The sequence below is a fragment of the Tachypleus tridentatus genome, chromosome 1, assembly GCF_004210375.1.
Source record: "Tachypleus tridentatus isolate NWPU-2018 chromosome 1, ASM421037v1, whole genome shotgun sequence".
In the NCBI taxonomy this organism is placed as follows: domain Eukaryota; kingdom Metazoa; phylum Arthropoda; class Merostomata; order Xiphosura; family Limulidae; genus Tachypleus; species Tachypleus tridentatus.
In genome coordinates, this window is record NC_134825.1 from 150,340,019 (window position 1) to 150,366,193 (window position 26,175).

At 34.7% G+C, this 26,175-nt stretch overlaps 1 protein-coding gene across 16 annotated transcripts in view; it reads right to left on the reverse strand.

Moving 5' to 3' along the window:
* LOC143226863 (mitogen-activated protein kinase-binding protein 1-like) overlaps positions 1-26,175 on the reverse strand; it is a 120,365-nt gene that overhangs the window by 29,956 nt on the left and 64,234 nt on the right. For all 16 annotated transcript variants that reach the window (XM_076458475.1, XM_076458427.1, XM_076458433.1 and 13 more), the window contains 6 exons: positions 13,967-14,087; positions 12,773-12,865; positions 12,289-12,405; positions 6,463-6,561; positions 2,346-2,531; positions 1,045-1,205 (listed from right to left, as the gene is read on the reverse strand). In XM_076458475.1, the coding sequence (XP_076314590.1) occupies positions 1,045-1,205; positions 2,346-2,531; positions 6,463-6,561; positions 12,289-12,405; positions 12,773-12,865; positions 13,967-14,087 (777 nt within the window). The remainder of the gene's footprint in view (positions 1-1,044; positions 1,206-2,345; positions 2,532-6,462; positions 6,562-12,288; positions 12,406-12,772; positions 12,866-13,966; positions 14,088-26,175) is intronic.

The following is a 26,175-nucleotide window of genomic DNA, read 5'->3' on the forward strand; positions in this document are numbered from 1 at the left end:
AAAAAAATGAAATGCAGAATAAAACTCATCCTGCCAACTCTCAACTTTTATAAAAGAAAACAATTGTGGTTACAATGAAAACTAGTCAAATCAAAAAACAGTTAAAAAGTAACCACAAGCAACTTATGTATATTATAATGTTACAAAAATCACAAAAACAACAGCACTGTTACAATAATTGTTATAGTGAAGGACTCTTCCTGGTAGGATTTTTAGTACATAGAACATATACAATAAAAAACAACATAACTTTCACTTGACAAACTCTACACCTGTGATCTTTAAGTATTCCTAATAAACACTATGTCATATCATTTTTTTAACTCAAGTTTTTTCTTTTTTTATGCAGGAAATGAACCCTATATACTCAGATATCTACATGAAAGACCAACTTCCATGTGAGGAATTAAGTTTTACAAGTCAAACCCTTAAACACATAAGATACTTTAACAGCTGCTTGATCTAAGCAAGTTATCTATTATTTTAGGTTTAAGGCTGATTACAAAGGATCAGGTTACAGATGAAAACACAGTCATTAGATATACTTTTCTGAACTATCTTTTCCTATTTTTCCAGGTAATTATCAATTACTTCTCCATTACTATCTTCATCATTACGACATCTGTAACACTATGTAAGTTTGTTTGTTTTAGAGCAAAGTCTCAATGAGCTACCTGCTGTGTCCAGAGCAGGAAACTGGTCCCTAGATTTTAGTGATGCATGTCCATAAGTTTATTGCTGTCCCACTGGAAGAACAGTTCTATTTAAACAGTGCTGAAGATTAAAGGAAAATTTCTATCACATATCAAATGTCTGTTACAACAGTTAGAGAATATTAAACTACCAGTTGCCAATGAAATGACAAGATTTCAACTGTCATTTACAAACTACAGTCACACCTACTGTCTAGACCAACTGATAATTAACTGCTGAATTAATAAAATCTATTACCAAACCTACTGCCAATACAAGGTTTAATTTCTGTGTTAAGACAACAAAAAGTGTCAAGATTAGTAATGTTAAATTGATTTTTGTAACTTTTACCTTCCTGTAACTCCTTTGGCAACATCAACACCTAAGTAGTGTGGTTTGGGCAGTGTGGAAATATACTGAAGGCTGAAAGGACTAAAACACCTGACAATTCCTTCTGCACAACCAATGAAAATGTAGTCTTCAGCTACACATATACTATTGGCACTGGTTGTCTGTAAACCATGCAAAAAAGAAAAACACACATAAAAGATTTTGAAGAAAAAATAAGTTTCTTCAAGCCTACTATAAATTAAAGAAACCTAGGTATACAAATGTGAAAAAAACACAAACAATAATTAAAGGCATATTTTACTAAACCAATTTATGAAAATATAAAAAATATCAAATGAAACATCTTTACTCCAGTCCCTTTTCCCACAATTACTATAATAAAAAAGGCACTACTTTTAATCTTTTTTGCTTCTCATATAGTAACACTATTTATCTTCAGTCCAACAATTTCTTCAATATATTTTTTCTTCTGAAACCAATGTTTTCATATTACACCTTCCATCAACATATGTCATCTTCAATCTACTATTTGTTTGGTTTTAATTTTATACAAAGTTATTCCAAGGCTAGTCATTCCCAAGTTTCAAGTGACAAACTGAAGGAAAGGCAGGTAGTAAATTCCAACCACTGCTAACTTGTGGGCTATGCTAATTAAATAATGAAATTTTACTGTCATTCTTATAACACCAATAAACCCAATTTAGAGAGAGGACTTTTTAATGCAAACAACCAAACTTCAAATCCACAGTCCATTACATGTTGACCACTGGGCCCAGCTCAGCCCCTACACTTGCAAGTTGGTTTTTAAGCAAAAGGTTATACAGTTGACTATCTGTCCTTTGCCCACTGTGTGTATTGAAACCATATTTGTCACATTAGAATACTTCAGGCTTACATCAGAGCCACTAGAGTCCAATCTAATGTGTCCAACTGGTAATGTAATATGAATTTTATGTAGGGGATAGGTGTAACAAAACATTCTGGCATGTGTGTGTTTATAAAACCAACATGGTGATGACAAAAAATTTTACATCTAGAATCAGTTTAATTACAGTTTCATCTAAAAGGTATCATAAACTGAGCTCAAATGTATTATAAAATTTGATAACTTCTTCAACAGACAACATTACTAAACAGCTAGACTTATTTTTAGCTTAACACAAGGTTTTGTCAATATCAAATTGTTAACACTTACCCTTTACCCCATTCACTTTCCCATTAATCAAGATTATCAAAACATTAACAATTATCCATAATTCAATCCCCTTTAATATTATTCTACATATACAGCTGGCACTTACTTTTAGCTCCACCCACTTTTCCAACAAACGACGACTGTTAAAAACACACAGGAGTCCTGACTTAGTAATGGCATAAGTGCTGTCTGCCATTTCTCCTCTACCACATGCTACATCACAAAAGTAGTTGTTTCTTTGATCACCTAAGATTGCTGACCGTCCCATTAGAGGGACAGGTTCCAATTTGTACTACACAAGAATGTAAAGAGAAAAAGTGTATATATATATATATATATATATACACACACACACACTGCTGGCCAAATTCTAAAGGCAAATGAACATAAAGAAAAAATATGCATTTTTGTTGTTAGACTCAACCACTTATTTGAGTAGAGCTTTGAAAAATGAAAATAAGAAAAGGGGGAAAAAATAAAAAACTTCTTTAGCATTTAATAGGGAAAATGTAAACACTATGAAATTAGCCTAAATACTAACTGGTCAAAAGTTTAAGACTATACTGAAATGAAGCGTTAATCAGTAAACACGTAACAAAATTTAGTCATTTGTGTTCAAGCATTAGTGTTGTCAACATCTCCCACTGACATCTCGTGTGTTACATTGGGTAAAACCATGGAAAAGGATAAAAGTTGACAAAGATTGAACGTGGCAGAATTTTCAAGTGCAAAAGCAAGGTCTCTCTCAACGTGCTATCACTGATGAGACTGGGCATAGTAAAACTGCTGTTGTAAATTTCTTAAAAGACCCTGAAGGATACGGAACGAGAATTTCAAGTGGTCGGCCCAAGAAAATTTTGCCAGCATTGAGCAGGAGGATTCAATGGGTTGTCCGGTAAGACACCAGCTGATTATTGAACCAGATTAAGGCCTTTATGGACGCAGAATGCAGCTCAAGAACAATAAGATGGCATTTGCGAGAGAAAGGCTTTAAAAATCGTAAACATCTATAAAGGACACGCTTCCTTCCACACCACGAAACAGCTCGATTAAACTTTGCTAAGAAGCACCAAACATGGGACGTAGAAAAGTAGAAGAAGATTTTGTTCTCAGATGAGAAAAATTTAACCTGGATGGTCCAGATGGCTTCCAACGTTACTGGCATGATAAGGATATCCCACCGGAGACATTTTCTACATGACACAGTGGAGGAGGTTCCATCATGATCTGGGGTGCTTTCTCCTTCCATGGAACAATGGAGCTTCAGGTTATACAGAGGCGTCAAACAGCAGCTGGCTACATTGGCATGTTAGAGAGAGCATCCTTATTGACTGAAGGCCATTGCTTGTGTGGAAATGACTGGATCTTTCAGTAGGCTAATGCTGCAATCCACAATGCCTGCAGGACAAAGGACTTTTTCACGGCAAATAATGTGATTCTTTTGGACCATCCAGCCTGTTCGCCCAAACTGAACCCCAATGAAAATGTTTGGGGGTGGATGGCAAGGGAAGTGTATAGAAGTAGACATCAATTCCAAACATTGCATGATTTTCGTGAAGCCATCTTCACCACTTGCAGGCATGCCAATGACATTTATGAAAAAAAGAGGAAAAGGTATATAGCCTGGCACCAGAGGAAATTTAAAAAAATGGATGCTATTTGGTGCAATCTGGGACATAATTTCTTTATGTTTTTTGACATTGCAATGTTGGAAAAGTACACAATATATATCATATAAAATAACAAAAGGAAATTAAAAGACTAAATCAAACTAATAAAAACTATAACTTTCATTTACAGTTTTAGCAGATTGATTTATTCTTTAATTTGCATTCATTTTAGAAGATATATCAAAATATCTAAAATTAACAAATAAAATAAAAGTAAATAAATGAAATTTAAGATTGTTTATTTGCTATTTATTCAGTTTAATTTTTTTCTAAATCAAAATATATTAGTAATATGAGTTAATAAAGCCAAAATAACTCAGTAAATATTTCAAATACAAATCATTTCATTATTATCCTTTTTGTCATCAATAACATCATCATCAACTACTGGTATGCTGCCAATTAAATGTTTTACAGTCATTGCCAATAACTACTTCTCTGCTGCATATATTCCATACAATTTTCAAATCACATAAAATTACTCTTTTGACTAATCATGACTACCTACAGTTCAAATTGTTCATCTATGCAATCTTGTCATTATACTACTGGTACCTTAATGTCAGTGAATTTTCCATTCTTTCACAAATTGACAATACAAACTAAAACAGCATATGAAGGAAAGCTATGACATTGCTTAAAAATTCAACTACTGATATGGTTCAATATTAAACTACTGATATCAGTGATATGCCTCAGAAATTAAATTTTGAACAGTCACTGACATCAACAACTACTGCTCTGCTGCATGTATTCCATTAAAATTTCAAATTACTTAAAATTACTCTACATGACTACCTACAGTAAAACTTGTTCATCTATACAATCTTGTCAGTAAATTACTGGTACCTCAATATCAGTATATTTTTCATTCTTTCACAATACAAACTGAAACAGCAAATCAAGGAAAGCTTTGACATTGCTTCAAAATAAAATTAATGATATGCTTTAAAATAAACCACTGGCACTGTATGCTGCAGATAATAATAAAATGTTTTTCAGTCACTGATATCAACTTCTGCTCTGCTGCATAAATTACAGTCAAATTTCAAATCACTTAATTTCCTTTAATCAATCTTGGCTACTTTCCTCTTTTTTTGAGACAAGGGTTTCCAGTGCTCTCTTCCGAGCTTTTTTCTCTCCTCTCTGAATGGGCAGCTCTCTGTGCCTCTGCGCTTTCTGGACTTTTCTTTAGCCAAGGTGGCTGGGCCAGATTTCACAGAACCATAGGTCTCAAGCCTTTCTGCCCTTTTCTTCTGATTCTCCCTCAGCTTTGAGGTATACTTTGAAGCTGCTGATCTAATGTCCTCACACATTCTCTTGTCTACAGGATCAAAATGAACATCTTTCCTTTTAAACATTTCAATCGCTGTTGTTTCTTTGGAGCGTAGAGAATATTTTATCGTCTGGTATGCACACGATACCAAACCACGAGACCAAACGAGACTGCCTCCAAGATGGCAGTCAGATTTTTTTTTTCTGAAATAAACATTGAAAAAATACAATTTCTCCTCAAAAACCACCTACCCGGCCCCCAAATCGCTCATATTTTTCTCCTCGAATTTACACAAATCTCGTGGGTGATCGTTGGCCATTTGAAAACTGCGGAAATCCGCATTTCAGCGGAAAAATGGCACTCATGTAAGTGGAATAATATTCCAGCCAGCCTTCTGCAAACGCTTATATCGACCATGCCAAAGCGAATGTTTGAAGTTCTTAGCAATGACGGCATGCAAATCACTACTGAGACCTCTTGTTGGGCATTTCTTACCCTGTTTAGAACTTCTTTTTGGTATGGTCTTAAACTTACCAGCTAGTATTTAGGCTAAATTCATAGTGTTCACATTTTCCCTATGAAATGCTAAAAAAGTTTTTTATTTTTCTTATCCCTTTTCTTATTGTCATCTTTTGAAGTTCTACTCAAATAAGTGGTTTAGTCTAACAACGCAAAATGCATATGTTTTCTTTATGTTCATTGGCCTCACGATTTTGGCCAGCAGTGTGTGTGTGTGTGTGTGTGTGTGTGTGTATAAGAAATTTCAATACTTTGGTTGAACTTTAACCTAATAATTAAGATAAAAAAGAAAGAAAATACAATTTTTTTGTCAAGTCCTTCTACAAAATCTCAAGAAAGCATCAGCAGAGAGTTTATCATGTTATCCATCAACGCTTGCTAAAGTTTAAATTAAATACTGTTATAATTGTTATTTACAAACTGATAATGCTCAAACTGAATACCATACAATTCATTCTGTATCAATATGAGCTACTTTACTTTAGAACCACTGTTAGGTGGGTAAATATAAACATTACATGATCTGTAGCTAGTGGTGTAACTATATGCACATTCTGTAATTTAAAAGCAGAATTATGTGGCTATATGTATGTATGTTCTATGGTATATATATAGTTTGTAAACAGTGGAGTGACTATATGTACATGTTTTATGGTTTAAAAGTATTGAATTAATTGCACTTACAGATCCTATGGTTTATTATGTGTTTCACAGTTTAGATGTACATTAGTAGAGTTATATATCAAAATCTTTCTCACCTTTGTTGAGCGTGAATACTCTAGATACCAAAACTTTACATGCCGATTCCCCACAGTAACAAAGTAGTTACCACCAGCAGAGAATGACAAGGCTTTCACCTACAAAACATCAAGAAGGAAGAACAGCTCTCAGTGTTAGAATAGAAAACAATAATTTGAAAACACTTGCAGTGGAAATACATCATGTTAATACACAGGAATATTTTCTGTATCAGTTTGTGACCTTACACACAAACATTTCATCAATATTTCTTTAATAAACTATTTATTATCTCAGAACCAATTTTGAAGATTAGTTACTAAAAACATGTCTTTTTACCTAATACTTAACACTGCACTTTAGCATAGCTGGATACAGACATTAAAAGGAAGTAATGTTCATTAAAAACCTATAAATAAGAATGTTTACATCAAGCTTTGTCAAATTTACACTACTTACCATTAAAATCTACAACTGAGACATATTTGTCAAACTTCACAATGAAATTACAATTCAAATCCACATGAGACGCTTTGTCAACTTTACACTAAAAGTACTTCATCCATGCTAGATAAACCAGTTCAGATTGAGAACTATTATATCTATTTAGTACTTACAACTGAATCTCACACACAAAAATAAAATACATTAATAATGTTTAGTTATAATTTATTCACAGCTTGATACATAAGCTCAGATGCACATTTTTGAAGAAATTACAACTGAAGATACTACAGAAATTAATTTAATTTGAGATATCCAGTCTGTGCACTGTTGAATTTACACTGAAAATATCTAACCTATATAAAAGTTAGTGTGTGTTATATTCCATCATCCTTGATTTTTCAAAATAGGACAAGTCATGGATGCCAAAATAAATTTATCCAGATAGAGTAGTTTGATTATTGCCTCCCCACTGCAATTTCAGTAATTTGGGTGATGTGAAACCTTATAAATACAGTGAGTGTTGGTATAATAAGTCAAAATTAAGGTTGGTTAGTATTTAATGGCACAAAGCATCTAGGCTATCTATGCCAAACAATCAGTAAAAAATTAAAAATAATGTCCAATTATTAGTATTTGTGAAAAGGAATCACAGTGAAAGAAACAAAGTCTAAATTTGAATTAAAAACTAAAATAGAATTAAAGAGGACAATGGCCCTTAAAAATTTAAAAACATATGTAAGATGGACACAGTGTCACCATCACCAATGAAACTGTCTGGCATTAGGGGTAAACCTGTGGACAAAACATATGAAAAATGGTGCAGTCATTCAGAGTTGTAAAAACGACAGGACGACAGTAAAATGTGGACTATTCTGACTTGAAAGCCATACAGACCACACACTGGTGCATCAGTCTCAAATAAAAAGAATACAATGAGTTAAAAAGTTATTACATTGCTCACTCCAAGTTAACTGTCAACTGGTATGGTGCCGAGCCTTGATTACAGAACCACAGTTCATGTATGGAACAGGCATGACAGTGATAGCACCAGAGCAGACAGGTTTAGATTCAGTGTCAGCAAGCTCGTTCCCATGAATACCAACACGGCCTGGTATCAGGAAGAACTGGACAAAAGTAGTTGTTAAAGAGAAATGGGCCAGATGGTTTTGAAAATCAGCAAGAATAGGGTGAGAATTAACTTAAAGAGATTCCAAGTCCAACAGAAAGCTAAGCAAGTTGGTATAAATAGCACAGATTGCAAATTGCACAGTTTCTACATGACCCAGGGCAAGAGAAATGGCATACAATTTGGTAGTGAAGACAGAAACTGTAGAGGGGATTCTGTGTGCAACCACAAAACCACAACAAACCATGGCAAAGCTCACAGAGTCGCTTGATTTTGAATCATTCACATAAATGGGAATGAAAGGATGATTTAAAAGATGTTCGGCAAATAAAAGACGGTACTTCCAGTTGGGAGTATCCGCCATCCTCAGATGACTCAAAGAAAGCTTACACTTGGGGATGTTAATAAGCCTTGGTGGGATAAGCTAATCAGTGGATACAGTAATGTCATCCAAGGGCAGACCCAATTCATCCAACTGTGCCTGGATATGAAGGCCAAAAGGAACAATGGAAGACCATCTGTTCTGAAAAAGCAAGGCCCTGTGAGGAAGAAAAACACAACCCCAGCTGTAGTAGGGACTGAAGTTTTGAAGCATACACTAAAGACAGTTGCAAACAGCTGAGGTATAGAGGAGGTTCATAAGACTGTGTACAAACTCTGGACTGGGGAACTGTAGAAGCCCTCATGCAGAGCTGTACTCCCTGATGGTGAATGGGGTCCAACATCTTCAAGGCCTAGGTCCTGGCAGAGCCATAGACTAGTTTTGATTGAATGAGGGCATGACAGATCTTTAGATAGAACATCAATTTGATCCATAAAAGGTGGAGGAGAGGACATAGAGGATGTTCACTGCTCTTGTACATTTGACTTGTAGCTGCTTGATGTGTAGTATAAAGGTCAGCTTATGGTCAAAGATAAGCCCCAAGAACTTTGCCTCAGGAACCACGGGGAGTACAACTTCACCAACATTCACCAACATGGAATTCAGGATCAGAGTAAACACCCCATTAGCAGCAAAAGTGCATGCAAATGGTTTTATAGAGAGAAAGATTAAAACCATTTGCTGTGGTCCACTTCAGTAAATGACTGTGAGCAGTCTGTAGCTGCTGCTCATAAACCTCACGTTTGATGACTGACATAAGACATAGCAGTCATCGATGTACAATCTGTTTGCAACAGTATGAAGGAGTTGTATAGTGATGGCATTAATCTTTATACTGAAAAGTGTGACACTCAAGATACAGCCCTGATGGACTCCAAGTTCCTGTAGGAAAGAACAGGAAAGTGTCTAACCCACATGAACTTGGAATCATCAGACCATTAAAAATGTTTAATAAAAATGAGCAAATAGCCACACAAACCATGCGAGTGGAGGTCTTGCAAAATGCCATACCTCCACATAGCATTATAATCCTTCTCAAGGTTAAAGAATACTGACACAAGATGTTGTCGCTTGCAAAAGGCTTCTCTGATTGATGTTTCAAGTGAAATTAGGTGATCCATGGTGGATCACTGTCTTCAGAACCAACACCGAATGGGCAAAAGAGGGTTGTTTGATTTGAGGAACCAAATAAGATGAGCATTAACCATCCTTTCTAAAAACTTGAAGAGACAGCTTGTCAAAGTAACTGAACAGTAGTTTGAAGGAATCTTGAGATCAAACAGCAGTGCCACCCCTTCATTCACCCAACCATCACACAACCTGTCATTTCTGTACAAAGAAAACTGCTGAAAGGTGACTGTATTGGCAGGTTTCAGAAATGTTTCCTGTAAGGAAAGACACAGAAGGATGACAGGAATCAATCAGCACCTTGATATAATCTGAATTAGAATGGAAACCTTGACAGTTCCACTGTAACAATGTAGCCATTTTTATTTACATGTAGGAGAATTGGTTGGAGATCTCTTCTGTTTTCAACCATATCTCTTCTCTTTATTACAAGGACTTCTATCAACCTCCATGGATCCTGCCCTGGGTCGAGTGGACAGGTGCCTGTTGTTGGAAGAAGATTCCAGCAACTGAGGATGTAAATGAATGATTGTTCTGCATCTCAGGGCCAAAGAAGGTAGACCTGAGGAAATGCCCGAACCTGTAACCAAAGGAAGTGGATCAGGGGATCTGCTGGAAGGAATGGTAGGGACAGAGATTGGTGTTGACTCATCAACTTTCCTAACCATGGAGGGCAATAGACTTTTCATGGGGTTTGAGAAAGAGTCTTTTGTAAGCATGGAAGCACTCTGTAGCAGTGGAACAGAGTGTAGCAACATACATCTGAGATGGAGTGGTGGACAGTAAATTTAGAGCCTTGGGTAAGAAATGTTGACAAACGTTTTCAAATGATGTACCTCCTTTTCTTCCACCAACCTAAAGCATGAATGAATGTAAGATGGCTGAAACCACTACAATTAACACAATAAGGGTCAATTTCACATTTGTTGGCATCATGACCTTTGTCACCTTATGGTAACGAGCACACATCAAGGTACCAAGACTTCGATGTATTTGAGTGACCAAACTGCTGACATTGGAAACATCTAAGAGGGTATGGAATATATGAGTATACTTTGCAATTTAGATAACCTGCCTTGATGGTAACAGGTAGTCATGGTGATGCAAACATCAAAATTAGGACATTGGTCAGCATTATAATTTTACCTTTGCAAGTGGAGATATGATGCCTGACTGCAGAACTCTTTGGGTGGAAAAACCAGTGAGGATCTCTGACTCAGTGATGTTCTTTAAATCCCTTTCAATAACAACTCCTCATAACAAATTCAAAGTAGCATGGGGAGTAACTTCAATGGGTATATCCCCAATGTTTTTTTTTTTAATTAAAGAGAAGTTCACTATGTTTTGGAGTGGATGTTTACATCAAGATGTCCCCAGAATGTAGCTTTCTGACTGACTTAGGAGAGCTGGCAAGCCTCTCTAGTCCCTTATGAATAAAAAGGGAAACATTTTTCCCTAAAGATTTGTCTGATAAAGAATGTAATACCAGAAAATGAGGTACAGTTGTTGATGAAGTTGAAGATTGCTGTTCAGAATCTTCAAGACATGTTCATTTACCAGTGGTCTGTTTTTCATTAATTCATTTAGATTTTTATTAGGGGATCCATAATAAACAAAAGAATGTTTTGGTGCCCTCTGACCCTACCCACCATGGAGTCCTACAAGGGGATGCACTACAATGCCAGGGTTTCGTGAGCACTATACCTAAACACCAGTTTAAGACATAATGTCCAACAATGGTACATGGTTGAACCTAGCCCAAGTTTGCCCGTCTACAGGAATTCAAGGCCGAAGTGATGTGTTAGGGTTGGATTCCTCAACCATCAAGATCCTCTTCTTCCCTTCATGGGTTGCCACACATGGCAAAACATGGGTAGATGTTTAGACCTCAGAGGAGGTGAACTGAAAGTACAGAACTTTCTCTGGGAGGTCCCCTCACTACGTACAGGAATCCACACCAATAGATCAAAAGTACGGACACAGTGTGGTACCACTTAGCCTAGATCCTAGATCAATTTTAATCTTAAATAATTTCTTTAACATATTTTCTGTTATATCACCAATGTTTAACAAAAGAAAACCTCTTTGGTCAGCAGAAACTCTAAATTAAGAAATCAACATTTTTTTTTTTCAATTTTTTGTCTGTATATTTCATTTTATACTTTCAGTACACAGACCAACAATATTAGGTTATACTTTTGTTGATAATTAACATGACATAAAAGCTGTTATTGGAACAAAGTGTTACCAAAATGCACTGGCTTTTGCATACAAGCTGTTAATCTAACTGAAGATTATCAATAATTATTCTGTGTATATGTTCCACAAAGATCATTTCAGGAAAAATCTTAATTTTGATAGACTCACAATTATATTTACTGACCACACTTTTCACCTCTTTGTTGATCAAACTTGATTTTGCTAAATTTATTTATTCCAGTGAGCTATGACATGCAAGAGTAGAATACACTTTATGGAGTAAGAATGGTATGACTTTTCCTACCAATTTTGACAGTCTATATTCTAGTATTGAATGTAAACCACATAAGAATGTCTGTCATGTAGTGTGGACTGCAGTTTCTCCTATTCAAAGCTTGAGTCAGCAAACCAAAGATATACATTTGGGCTCCTTGTATTCTAACATTATTCACACACTTAAATTAATTTAGGTTACTGTATGGTGATTTAAATTGACTCAAAAACCCATAGGTATTACAAACTGGATGTATTTAGAAAACTTTAAAACATACATGTCACACTTACCTTACAAGAAACTTTATTGGAAGCCACTTTAATATTGTTTTTCCAATCCCAAACATTAACTATCATGTCATGCTGGGAGCCTACAGACACTACATACTTCAGGTTAGGGGAGAAAGCCTATAACAAATTTTACATATCACAGTTTTAACAAAAACTTTCAAACTATAAAAATATGTCTCCAATAAAAAACATTTAAAACTTCTTGAATAAAAATTCAGATACTGTTACTACACATAATACTACCTTGAACATTGAAGTCACAAAGAGAAAGGTTTGATCCTATAAAGTGAATAAGTTTATCTTTAAATGTTTTCTACACACTGAGATATATATGTAACTACTAGATCTATTAGTTAGGTGCTTCTGCAATTACATTACAGCTGTTGTTATCTAGCTGCTCTCAAATACTTTTGTAACTAAACAATTCTATATTTGAAACAATGTGATTATATAGTTGTAAGGAAGGAAAAAAAACAAACCTTACCACACAGTTGATTCCAAATTTGTGTCCAGGAAACTCTGCAATCTGTGAACAATCCTGTATGTCCCAAACTCTGAGATGAGGCTGATGTCCACACTACAAAATTAAATATTTATAGACTAAGAATATCCTTGATGTGAAGCTGATGTACAAACTACAAAGTAAACCAGTTATGAGATGAGAATATCTTTACAAGTTCTACATCCTCAAGCGTTATATCACTCATATGTTATCTTTCAGATAAATAAATATATAAAAGAAAAAACTGGGGTAGCTCCATACCCACTAACAGTGAGATCTGGCCAAGTGTGTGGATAACATCTGCTGATCACTTAATCCCTCAGAGCATTCCCAACAATATCTTGACAATCTAATACATTTGGGTGAAGCCTAATGTTGCACAAAGACTGTTTTATTCAAAACTTCTCTGAATATTGCAACTATAACATTTCAGTTACATAAAGAACCAGTTGTTTTTGTACATGAGGTTCCCACAGATTTTTTCCTTCAGAGCCTTCTCTTTTTGTCATCTTTATGACAATGTTTCCTTAATGTTGTACCAGTATTAGTACCATAGTAGTAATAATGCTTTACAAGAATAATTCTAAAGTTTAGAGCTAAACTGTCACAAGTTGTTTCTAGTTTCAAACAGCAGAATAAATCTTGATATGTTTGGATACTGTTTTTACAAATCACCAGTATGCAAATTTCACAATAACACATCCTGATAAAAATTATTTTTGACACAGGAAGCACTTTTCTATTATCTCATACTTTCATCTACCAAATATTACAGCTCCATGATGATCAGTTTTGCCAATTTATTTATAAAAAAACTCTGTATATATCTTTCAGTTTATTCATTATTAAAAATGCTTGTTTATGACCTGAAACTAAATGACAAAAATATATCATTGAGACAACATCTAAAGTTACAAGATATCAACTACCTGCACATAAAGAGTTCAATAGTGTAATGATGTCAAAAGAACCAAAAGCAATATTATGTAAACTTATTCAATAAAATATGTTAGAGTCACTCAAAAAATTTAAAAGCAAGCACATTTCAATTTCTGTAATATGCCTTCAGCAACAAAAAGTTACACTATGTCTACTTCACAGTGACTACTGAATGACATTGTGTGGCAGAGAATGACATTTAGGCCACATAGCTAAAGAAAGAGCTCCCAAGCTTACCTCTCCTGTTGCCAGATACTTTCCATCCCAAGAAAAAGCCAATGAGGTAATGGTTTTTTTGGAAGAACTGAGAATGTGATTTTGTCTGTTCTTGCGAACATTATAGAGAACCACCACACATCTGGAATATAAAGCAACTAGTTAATCACAAGCTGTTTTCTACCACACAGTTTAGATGCATTAACAGCAAGTTAAAAAGATAATTTGTTTCTTTCTTTACTACGTTACAGAATTGGAATTTATTCATTAATTTTAATTTTAGATCTATTTTCATAAGTGTTTATTTTTCAAACAAATAATATTTATTTTAATATTTACATCACTCGTGTTTTTTGTTACCTTGTTTTCCACAGTTACTCTTTTGTTCATTAGTCATCAACTGATCTAAATGTTTGTGGTAGACTTTAACATACTTTAGTAACTTACATCCTTATATCATAACTCTGATTTTGCTTTTATCAAAATAGTCACCCATGTTTTGTCATATTATCCATCTTATTAGTAAGATACCTTTAAGATAAAAGTTTTTTAATATTTTGTGTAGTTATTTTTTGATTATCCTTACTATATTTTGGCATAACTGGGTTAATAATTTTTAAGTAATATACATATTACATCCACAACAAATACTGAAGAACACACAAATTACTTGTAGTTGAGTGAAGTTTATTTGAATCTTTTATTTGTTTTAATATTTCATCAAAAGTTAAAGTGATTTGGTTTTCAAAATTGTATAAACGTATAATACTAAATGCTAAGACATATATACAGACAAGTCTGTGAAAATAAACAAAAAGGTTAGCATGGCACTCACTCAAAGACATGTTATCACTCACAGTTTAACAATAGCAGCATGTTGTGAGAATACACATATCTACCTTAAAAGTTTACAAAAGGTTTAAAAGAATGACACAGTTTGTGGAAGCCATCAACTAGATGTTCCTTTATTAAAATTCAAAACAAAAAAATCTCATTAGTTCTGGCAACCTATATAGAAAGAAAGGTTCTGAAACTGGTTAAAAGTAGTTTTATTATTCTAAATTACTAGTCCACAAATCCTGCTAAGCATCACTGTTGGAAATATTGAATGTATTTGTGTCCTTGAAAATATAATACAGTACAGAAGTCTTGAATTAGGCCACTTCCAGGGAAAAGCAGATTCAATAACTTATTTTTCAAAACAGATTTTTATTTTGTATAAGACTATGTGTATGGTCAGTGAAACGACACTGTATCACAACAAATTATTTCCTACTGTACATCATATTTTATCCATTATTATAAGTTAGAACTAAGTCAGATCAGAAATTAAGAACGCCTTCAAATAACCTCAATCAGCAACATTTAGAATGACTAAAAACACATATTCAGTTTCATTCATCCGACAATAAACACAAATAAATGTATATCATATGCTTAAAACACCAAACTGTAAAGAAAATATAATGAGTTTGTCCATTTCAATGGCAAATGGAGTAGGATTCTGAAGTTGTTTCTTTTTAATAGTTAACAAATCCAAATATATTAAATGTTTTTTTAAATTGAAAAACATTGATCAAATTTATTTTAGTTTTGACCTGAGTAAGCACTATTGCTTGTTTGCTGAATTTCACACAAAACTATTTAAAGGTAATCTCAGCCATCTGAGTGACAGAGTAAAAGGAAAGCAGCTAGTTAACACCACCCACTATCAACTCTTGGACTATTCTTATGCCAAAAAATAGTGGGATTAACTGTCATATCATATTCTCTCCATATTTGAAAGGGTAAACACGTTCAGTGACAGGAATCAAACCTATGGCCCAGAGAGTTTGAGTCGAGTGCCAGGACTAAGTATGCAGCATGCCTGATCAGAAGTTAATATTAATAACAAGAAATCCAGGTAAAAGTACTTAACTCATACAATATACTTTGTTATAGATGATTAGATATACACTACAAAAGCTTATCGTATCAAATAACATAAAAACTATTAATATCCAAAGCAAAAAACATGAGTAACTGGATTTTAAAGTTTGCTTTAGAGCAAAGCCACATTAGGCTATCTGCTGTGTCCACTGTGGGTAACCGAACCTTGGAGTTTTAGTGTTGTAAGTCCACAATGTCAGTGCTGTCCCACTGGGAGACATTGGTTGGTGAAATAATGTTTTTTGTTTTGTTTTTATTATGTTACACACATTAATGAGTTTGAGTTTCTAAGCAGTGAAGCTATACAATTGACAATCTACTTTGAGCCTATGATATTTTACCATTATAATAAATATAAGTATTATTAAATTAGTTTAATAATGAACTTTTCCAAACTGTCACCATTTACATGTTTTAAAGCAAAACATATTATGAAAAATCTGCACTTTGTCCACTAAAGGAATCGAACACCAGATTTCAGCATTAGTCCACTGACCCACTAGTGGCTACAACTATCTACAGACATTTTTATCATTTAAAGTGACACATCATGATATTCCTTTTAGTTACAAAAATAACAAATGATTGCATTTAAGCACGAAGCTATACAACGGGCTATCTGTGTACTGCCTACCTCGGGTATCGAAACCCGGTTTCGTTGTAAGTCCTAAGCTGGACGGTCCAAAAATAACGAAACGCGATATAATGTTCAAAAACATATACATATTTTGCAAACGAAGTGTGATCAATGTCGAATAGAACAAAACCTATAACATTTGGTTAGCGACCACAGACAGCAACGCCATCTCACGAACCCATGCCTATCAGTAACTGTAATGCATGACAGTCTACTTAAAATGGTGCGTCGTAACGGTTAAGTTTTTCTGCTGACATGAATAAATAATATGCTTTCGAAACAAATTGTTGACGATTATTCCAATATAAAAACGCGTATGATTAACAGATATCGTTACGTTATTAACGAAAGAAGTCGTCCATGGAATGCAATTCCAGAAGTGTCACGTAGTCTAATAAACAGTTTCCAGCTGCAAACCACTGCACTGTTATCACTTCACTGCTTGCAGTAAAACTACGACAGATTGTCATTTCATGATATAATACAATACAATATTTGAACAGATCTCGTCAAATGCGTTTTAAAAACATTTAATTTTGTATATTTTTCTGTTATCTAATGAAAGATATAACAAATTTACATTTTCAGAGGGGAGGATATTTTTTGTCCATCCCTTGTAAATACGCTGATAATGTATTAACATCTGTAATAACGCAGATAATGCAATTTAAAAATAAACTGTTTCCAGCACTCAGAGTACTGCGTCCCCACCCCAGCTGGGGCGGAGAGTATAAATTGAAATTATTTGAATAGGATGAATCCTAAATTTTTCAGTATTCAAGGGTATTGTTTGTTTGTTTTTGAATTTTGCGCAAAGCTACACGAATGCTATTTGCGCTAGCCGTCCTTAATTTAGCAGTGTAAGACCAGAGGGAAGACAGCTAGTCACCACCACCCACCGCCAACTATTGGGCTAGTCTTTTACTAACGAATAGTGGATTACCCGTCACATTATAACGCCCCCATGGCTGAAAGGGCGAGCATGTTCGGTGCGACGGGGATTCGAACCCTCAACCCTCAGATTACTAGTCGAGTGCCTTAACCCCCCCTGGCCATGCCGGGCTATTCAAGGGGAAGGAAGGGGATTTGAAAGTAATTTAAATGTTAATATATACTGTGACGATCTTAGTAGTAACCATAGGAAATTTAATATAACTACTGAATGATTTTTTAAATGTTAGTATTGGCCAAGGAAGCTGGAAATAAAAACTTCAGCAACTGCAAACAGCAAGCACTGACAACGTGTCCATGAAGCTCCACGTGGTAAATAAATCCGATGCACGGATGGTTCTGTAATAATATGTTGGTTTTCCTCTTACTATTACAATACAATTTATCATGCGTGTGACGAAATATTTTCACTTTATTTTTTTTCGATTAACTATAGGAAATGAAGAGGATGATCTATGGTGGAAAACAGCTTCAGGTAAGGTCATGGCAAGTCAACAAAAGAAAGCGGAAGTCTGTTCTTGGTCACTAGTCAAAAAATATGATGTTCCCACAAAAGCCAGGTCCAGTGATGCAATTTTAATGTCAACCAAGGATACGATCAGATTATAAACATACTGAACGGGCCTTAACAATCAAAATTATTAATTTTTCTATGCGCAATCCTCAAGCTAAATGTTTTTTTTTTTTGACACATACTTTCTGACGCGTAGTACTCAGTGCTCATCGTTTTAAATAGCTGACCTGTGCTAGACAATCTGGAAGTGACCCCAATGACCCATCATCACGTAAAACAACGTTTAATTACAAACACTGTTGTTAAGAAGCCATATACTAATTTAGATAAGCATTCATTTCGTGAATAGGTTCTGACCTTCAATATTGAGAATAAATGACCTCAGGATCTTAATAAACGCTCTAGTGCACATGGACCTAGTTAATTGGAAACTTCACTGTGAGAAATATTGGGAACTTCACCTACGAATTCTCTTCACACAAGGTATACATTAGATTGTCCCAAGCAACTGGCCATGACATCAGACTCTTAACTGGGTGGCTTTTAATTAACACCTCATGAAATATTGAGCTCATCAATTAGAACAACCAATGCTTGGAATAACGTGCTAATAGCGTTAAGACACTGCAGCACAAAATATATTCGTACCGCTTTCACATAAGTCACTAGGAACTCAGAGTGGGACAGACGTGCAAATAAAATCTTCGTTTACGACCTAGCGATTTTTAAATTAATTTCCACATTCACCCATTTCTCACGAAGCACCCATAAAAACTAACTCACCTATGTTCTACAACCTTCTGTAATTATCTTTAAGTTTCTTGGCTGTATATATTTATATAATGCGACAATAAATGAATCAGCAGATGAGACAAAGTTCACACACATATACGCATTCACTTTAGATATACAGATGTGACCTTACATTACATCGAAGTCGCACGAAGTTTCGACTTCATCGAAAGAACACATAACGGACACACAGCGCATGCCGTATAGAGGTTAATTCATTGTTAATTTTATACACGCTTTCGACTCTGAAGACTACTAAGTTATTACATAGTCTATACTTATAGAGACGGAACGTAGTTGAATGGACGGAAACTGCGTGTTGTAGAAACACAAGTGTGGAGAACGTTACAAAAGTCTTCCGCCTTTCATTTTCTGAAAGTTTTCTACCCTCACCCCCAACTTAACTTGTCTTAATAAACGAAACCCCACTTATCCAGTTGTTGATTTCCATCTTTCACATTTGTTTTTATCTCTCATACCGCGTTATTAAAAAAACCCCAAAAAAACTCTAGAAATAAATAACCATTTTTCTCTCTCTTTTCCTGATTAATTCATTACAAGATACGTTACATCACTGGGTGTTCCAAAATGTCGCTATAGTAACGTTTATACCAACGGTCCTAACGACAAACCGTGTGAACACTTTCACGTACAAGAATTACCATCTGAAAGAAATAAAAAGTAGGTAAGGAAAAATATTAAGTTTTATATTCTATTCATTCTGCCCCACATATTCGGTATATTCTAAAAAAATAACAAATAATCATTCAACCGTAAAGACGTGACGGAACAAGCTACGCCACGTGAAATATAAGCACGTGTGTTATGTAAAATGTGCCAAGAAAAGCACAACAATTTACGGAACTTTTACAACTCTGAAACGTCTACCACGTCTTCTTTACAGATGAATAATCAATTTCCGGTGCTGAAAAATTAATGTTCCCACACAAAGAAACCATCTCATTGGACATTATGCTTATCAGGACACATGTATATCACGTATATATATATATATATATATATATATATATATATACATACACACACTCTTTGATTAAACAAGAAATACATCGTACACGATGATTCTACAAGTGTACGTGTGAAAAATACTAGAACTGTGAAAACTGTGTAAGTTTTAAGAAAAAAAAACTCAATGCAAGATAATGATATAGCTTTTATACCGCAACGGGGTGATACAAGTTCATTTGATATATATAAAAATATGATCTGGCTACGTGTTGCCACTATTTACCATTGTTTCATTCACATTCCTTCACTGTTGTACTTAACCATAAGGTGTCTACAAAACTATCAATTTTTATGTATACTGTTATTACTTACTGCAGTTTTTGTAATATTATTATCTGCTATTAGCTTGTCTATTATTTCATTCCTTACAATTATGTTTGTATACTGTCAGCTGTTGTGTTTGAATAGTGGAATTACTTACTGTTATGATTCTGTATAGTACTGTAAATTTAATGTACTTCTACAGTGCAATGACTTACCGTTGTGTTTTCATACGGTGCTGTGGATTTACTGTTGTATTTCTATACTTTAATGACTTACCGTTGTGTTCTCATACGGTGCTGTAGGTTTATTTCTGTATTTCTATAGAGCAATGATTTACCGTTGTATTCCTATATGGCATAATAGGTTCATTGTTGTAGTGAAAAGATTACTACAGTTTTTCTTTATACTCTTAGTAGTTACTACAGTATTCCTAGGTTATCTTATTGTTAACTGCTGCGTATATGCGTACTGGAGACTGCATTTACCTGTGAATTATGTAAAATACTGTTGAGTATGACAAGATTTCTTACACGATATCTATCAGATTTAGTATATCAAACGATACAATTACAAAGAACAACATCGAACAAGCACGAAATTTAAAAATTAAACCAGGTTGAAGTATAGACATTTAGCAGCTGTTGTTTCACCATCTGGTTATAAAGAGGAAACGGAAAGCGGACGTCAGCTTCACGTAGTTTGAACGTTTCGAGGGAAATACGTTCTCTCCTAAACTATTTTATAGCATCGTATTAGGCAAACATTTCTAATCTTTTAGGAGACGAGTTCATTAAGTAAGTAGAGATGTCTAACAACGATTAATTAATATCACGCAACTGCTGTGTACGACTGGCACACATAAACCGAAGGATTAGTTTCCGTCAAGCCATGATACCCGAAAGCCTTTCGCTGTACGCGTACATAATTTATAACTGACAGACTGATTAGACAACGGCAGCTGTCAAAACCAACGGCCAACTAGATATAGAGACGCAGCCACCACGGACGACGCTCTCTGCTCGAAGAAGGGATGTGCTGTGATGTACTGTTGCTAGAAGTGCGTTGATTGTATGGTGAAAAACCACCATAAATGGAACAAACTACCATAAGATTTAAATTCTGAGAAGCCAGTTTCCACACGCTCGCGAGTCCCCTTTCAGTCCTACGTTATTACAGTGACAATTAACACCCACACACTTGTCGATAATTCACACAGAACTGCACAAATAAAAAGTGATTTGTTTTTAAAGCACATTATGAAAATTTTTGTCAACCTTGCTGTGCTACTACATATTTATTAGTAGATCCCAAGAAAAAAAAAATTATATTAATTCACTCTGGGTGAGAAGTGTGTAGTATCGGATAGATTGGTTTACTCTTTGACTTGTTTGCTTTCATTGTTGAATAGTAATCGTGCTGCGATTATATTTTTAGTTTTTGCTTAAAAAGATACATACGTGTTTATAATTTCATTTCATTAACACTTTTAATATAACAACCGAATACTTGATTTCTATCACATATGGGCAATAGTATGTAGGTTTCAGCACACCACTATAAGAATTGTTCTAGCGCCAATGTTTGGATACGCCCGTCTCATAAACTTGAGAACAAAGTTTAATAACATAGTAATTACTTACAACAATCTCCACGTCACTAAACTCTTCTTAACACAATTGTGCATCCAAACGTGACAGGAGAAAGAGAAAACAAATGTCATCATCTATAAAAACTTCCTTCAACTGTTGGAAGCCTTACTAAATTACTACACACACACACACACACATATATATATATATTACGTTATTACGTTAAGGCCTAAAGTCCAGCCCAGGGAGTAAAAAAATAGGCCAACAACTTTTTCTGAGCTGTTTTCCATCCGATTTATAGCAGAGTTTCAATATTGTCAGGTAACTGGTCATTAGAAGAAGCAGTTCATTTACGAATTTAATGACTAATATATATTACGGTTGAAAGGTCTGATCAATAGCGTTTTGCTTATAAGTCATGTGACTTTTTAGTCCTGTTTCACAGTATGCGAGTTTTGATCACTGAAACAATTATACTGTTTCCAGTCTATTTCGAGTAATTTGTTTAACGTACAAGAATAAAATCAGTGTATTTACTACTACTTTACATAAGCTGACTATATTCGAGGACAAGTCGGTATGGTGTATACATATGAACAAACCACAGATAAAATAGCCTAGACTGGCATATAAACAACAATAACAAAAGGAACATTTTCCTCCACACCGTCTTCAATCACACCACCACTTTTATACTACCGTAAAAATATTTCGTGATTGAGTTATCGAAAGATAATTAACAGAAAACACCACATTGAAGGCACCGCATCGAACCCACAAATATGTATCTCATTACTCGCACAATGACCTTGCATGACATGAAACTTAAGGGCAAAATTCTCTGACTATGGGAACTAGGTAAGTAGGTTAAAAAAAAACAGTTCCCAAACGTCAATGGATATATCCCCCCGTCTTGGTTTAATGTAGATATATGAATAACTGAAACAACAGATACTGAATTGTATAATACGAAATATGGGTAAAATAAAGATAAAATGGATTTAACTTAATGTACAAACACGTTTGAGGTTGGCATTTAGTAAGGCAGACTGAATGATGTCGAAATTAATACATCAGAATATTAAGCTGACTCGTGGATAAATAGGTATTCATTTTTACAGGTGAAAATAATCAAATTATGACAACTATATAGCATGTTGTTCTCCTGTTCATAATGTTACACTCAACTTCAATTTAGAGGTACCAGGAAATATTAATGAAAACATGTTCCATGAATCAAGAGTAGAGAAATCTGACAGATGTTTTTAACCAAAAAAGTAATATAAATTTTCAAAACTTTTTTTTCTTCCACAAATTGTATTGGTTAAGAATAAAAAAGGCTTAAGACTATGACGATTTATAACAAACCATACAATAAACGTGGTTAAAATACCACTAGAAAATAGATGCAAATACAAGAAAATAACAGACATGAATGTACAACAAGTAACCTCGTTGCTACGATAATTAGCAGATAAATCCAATAAACTTACAAACACTCTGACGTAAACTAAATGCTTTACAGTAAAGACACTGAATGAACTATTAATGAGAGAGATTTGCTTCTACATTTATGTTGTCAAAGAAACATGTAGATTAAATAAGTTTTGATAAGAAATCATAAAAACATTGTAACCCAAGCACTTTCGAGAGGTGTACTTTTCTTCTTCAGGGAGCCGTTCGAATCCTTGTCACATCAAACATGCTCGCTCTTTCAGCCATGGGGGCGTTATAATGTTACGATCAATTCCACTATTCGTTGGTAAAAGAGAACCCCAAGAGTTGGCAGTGGGTGATGATGACTAGCTACTTTCCATCTACTCTTGCACTGCTAAATTAGGGGCGGCTAACGCAGATAGCCCTCGTGTAGCTTTGCGCAAAATTTCAAAAAACAAAACAAAAAAACAATTTTCTTCACGAAGCAGAGTACATTTGTCATTAAAACTCGACCTTCAAAGTGTCTGGCTGATGTAGTTACAGTACCAAACCACCAGTAATAGAAATAGCCCTTTCGTCTGGCACGTTTATAATATATATATATAAACCTCTAACATCAGTACATAAAACGAACACGAACATATATCTCTCCCGATTATAAACCTGGTGACACACACATAAAAAACACACACGATAATACGCATACCGATATAAACATGACATCTATACAAGATGATTAAAAATATTGGAAATTTAAAATACCTGCAAATAAGGATCGTAAAATAATAATAATAATAAGATTGGAAAAGACTGAAGAGATTATTGACTCAAACTACAAACATCTATTTCGTTTCCAGCCAGTGAGTTTAGAAATGCCTATAAACACCAGTTTTCTCTTAATATTTAATATACAAGTTGTTAAAATAAACAACATTTATATTACGTAAAATACAAAACAATTTGACCTTTCGAAACCTCTACGACCTTTACAGTACCTTATTTAGTATTCTACAAAAGGTTTGGATGCAAGCCGTTTCTGTTGTAGGCTGGCAAGATAAGAATTACAAGCAGGATATTTTTTATGTCGGGTTTTACTTTCCTTGCAAGTTTAACGTGCATGTTTTTATTCTACATTTTTATATATGTATAGCCACAGCAATTAATAGTAAAGGGTTTTTAATGTTTTGTAAGCTGCATCTTTACTGTTTAAGGTGGTGGTGTTTTTTTTTTCCGAACGTTCAATTCAGATTTTCTGTAATTTCTTGCAATCCTTATTATGAACCACGATGGTGGTTCATAATACTGAATGTAAACGTGTTTGTGTTTTCTTATAGCAAAGCCACATCGGACTATCTGCTGAGTCCACCGAGGGAAATCGAACCCCTGATTTTAAAGTTGTAAATCCGTAGACTTAGAATATAAACATGATGACATATACACAAAATAGAAACATGATGGCATACGCATACACACAATATAAACTGGTACGTGTCTACAAAAAAGAAAAAAGAAAAACTCCTTCAGAATACACAAGTTGAAATACACAAATACGAGTGTACGTAAAAACAACTAAAAATATACACACATGCCAAGATATTGTTGGAATAGAAATTATTTTTGTTTGAGCTTTCCAACTAATTGGTAAGTAAACAGACGAGGAATTATGTCACTGTTGTATCACTATAGCAACATAAGCATGTTTTGGTTTTTCAAAGTCTTTACTTAAACGAAGAAGATTATGTCTAACTTCAAACGTGACATTCTTTTCAGGACTCAATTAGCTGAAGTCTCGACAGCAAAAAAGAACGAACTGACTAATAATTCGAACGTGGTCATCGTACGAGATTATACAGCGTTGCAGAAATACCAAAAACAAAAATTATATATATTCAAAGAGGGGGAAATTTTGAAGCCAAATAAGAGATAAATTGTACATCAATTAGCTGATTACATCAAACATGCCATCCAATTTAACAACAATGGGCAGCCGGCTACGTGAAATCAACTTTGGTAACTACTGTTCCATCCATAAACCACTAGTCCAGGAAACAAAAGAAAAATGACCTTACAGTAGTGCAACGATGATAAGAGTAATCCTGTCATATAATCAGATGTATCTCGATATTCACTCTTCTGTACGAACAGAAAAGTTGGAAGTTTCGTGTGTGTTGCCTCCACTGTGGAAGTCACTGGAAATAGATTAATGAGGTGGGTATGTTTTCGTGGAACGGATAGGTTTTTTGAGTCTCTCTTTTGACCACGTTACATCCCACAAACATATAACTATTCATGGAAATCAGGTAAATTCTTGTACGCTACCTTTTTATCCTAAAGCCGAACAGCGTCATAACTACGTGCAAACACTGTATGAAAAATTTATAACAATAACATACCCGAAAAAAGCTATTTCTAAACAAGTTATGGAAGAGTAATTACATAGGCTATTTCAATCATTACAGAAGTCTATGTCACGACGGTTCAAAAGCACGTTTTATAAAAGTCCTTGTATTTCCCCACGCTGTGTAGTTGACCAGACGAAAATGTAATTTATAGAATCTGACACTGACAATTACGTTGATTAAGCAGAAAATGCTTATCGTTGACTTCGATGCACAAAGTACAAGTTCGAATCAGTACGAATTAAGGCATTCACAGTGAAAAGGCATCAACGCACAGAAATTCAGAAAACATTCACATCTACAAAAAGAGAAAAGAAAATAGAACGTAAAGGAACAGGAATAGTAGTAATAATAGCAACATGTGAGATAGAAGATGACTGGTTTGTTTGTTTTGAATTTTGCGCAAAGCCACACCAAAGCTATTTGCGCTAGCCGTCCCTAATTTAGCAGTGTAAGACTAGAGGGTTTGTTTTTTTTTGTTTTGAATTTCGCGCAAAGCTACTCAAGGGCTATCTGCGCTAGCCGTTCCTTATTTTGTGGTGTAAGACTAGAGGGAAGGCAGCTAGTCATCACCACCCACCGCCAGTTCTTGGGCTACTCTTTTACCAACGAATAGTGGGATTAACAGTGACATTATAACGCCCCCAAGGCTGAAAGGGCGAGCATGTTTGGTGCGACGGGAATTCGAA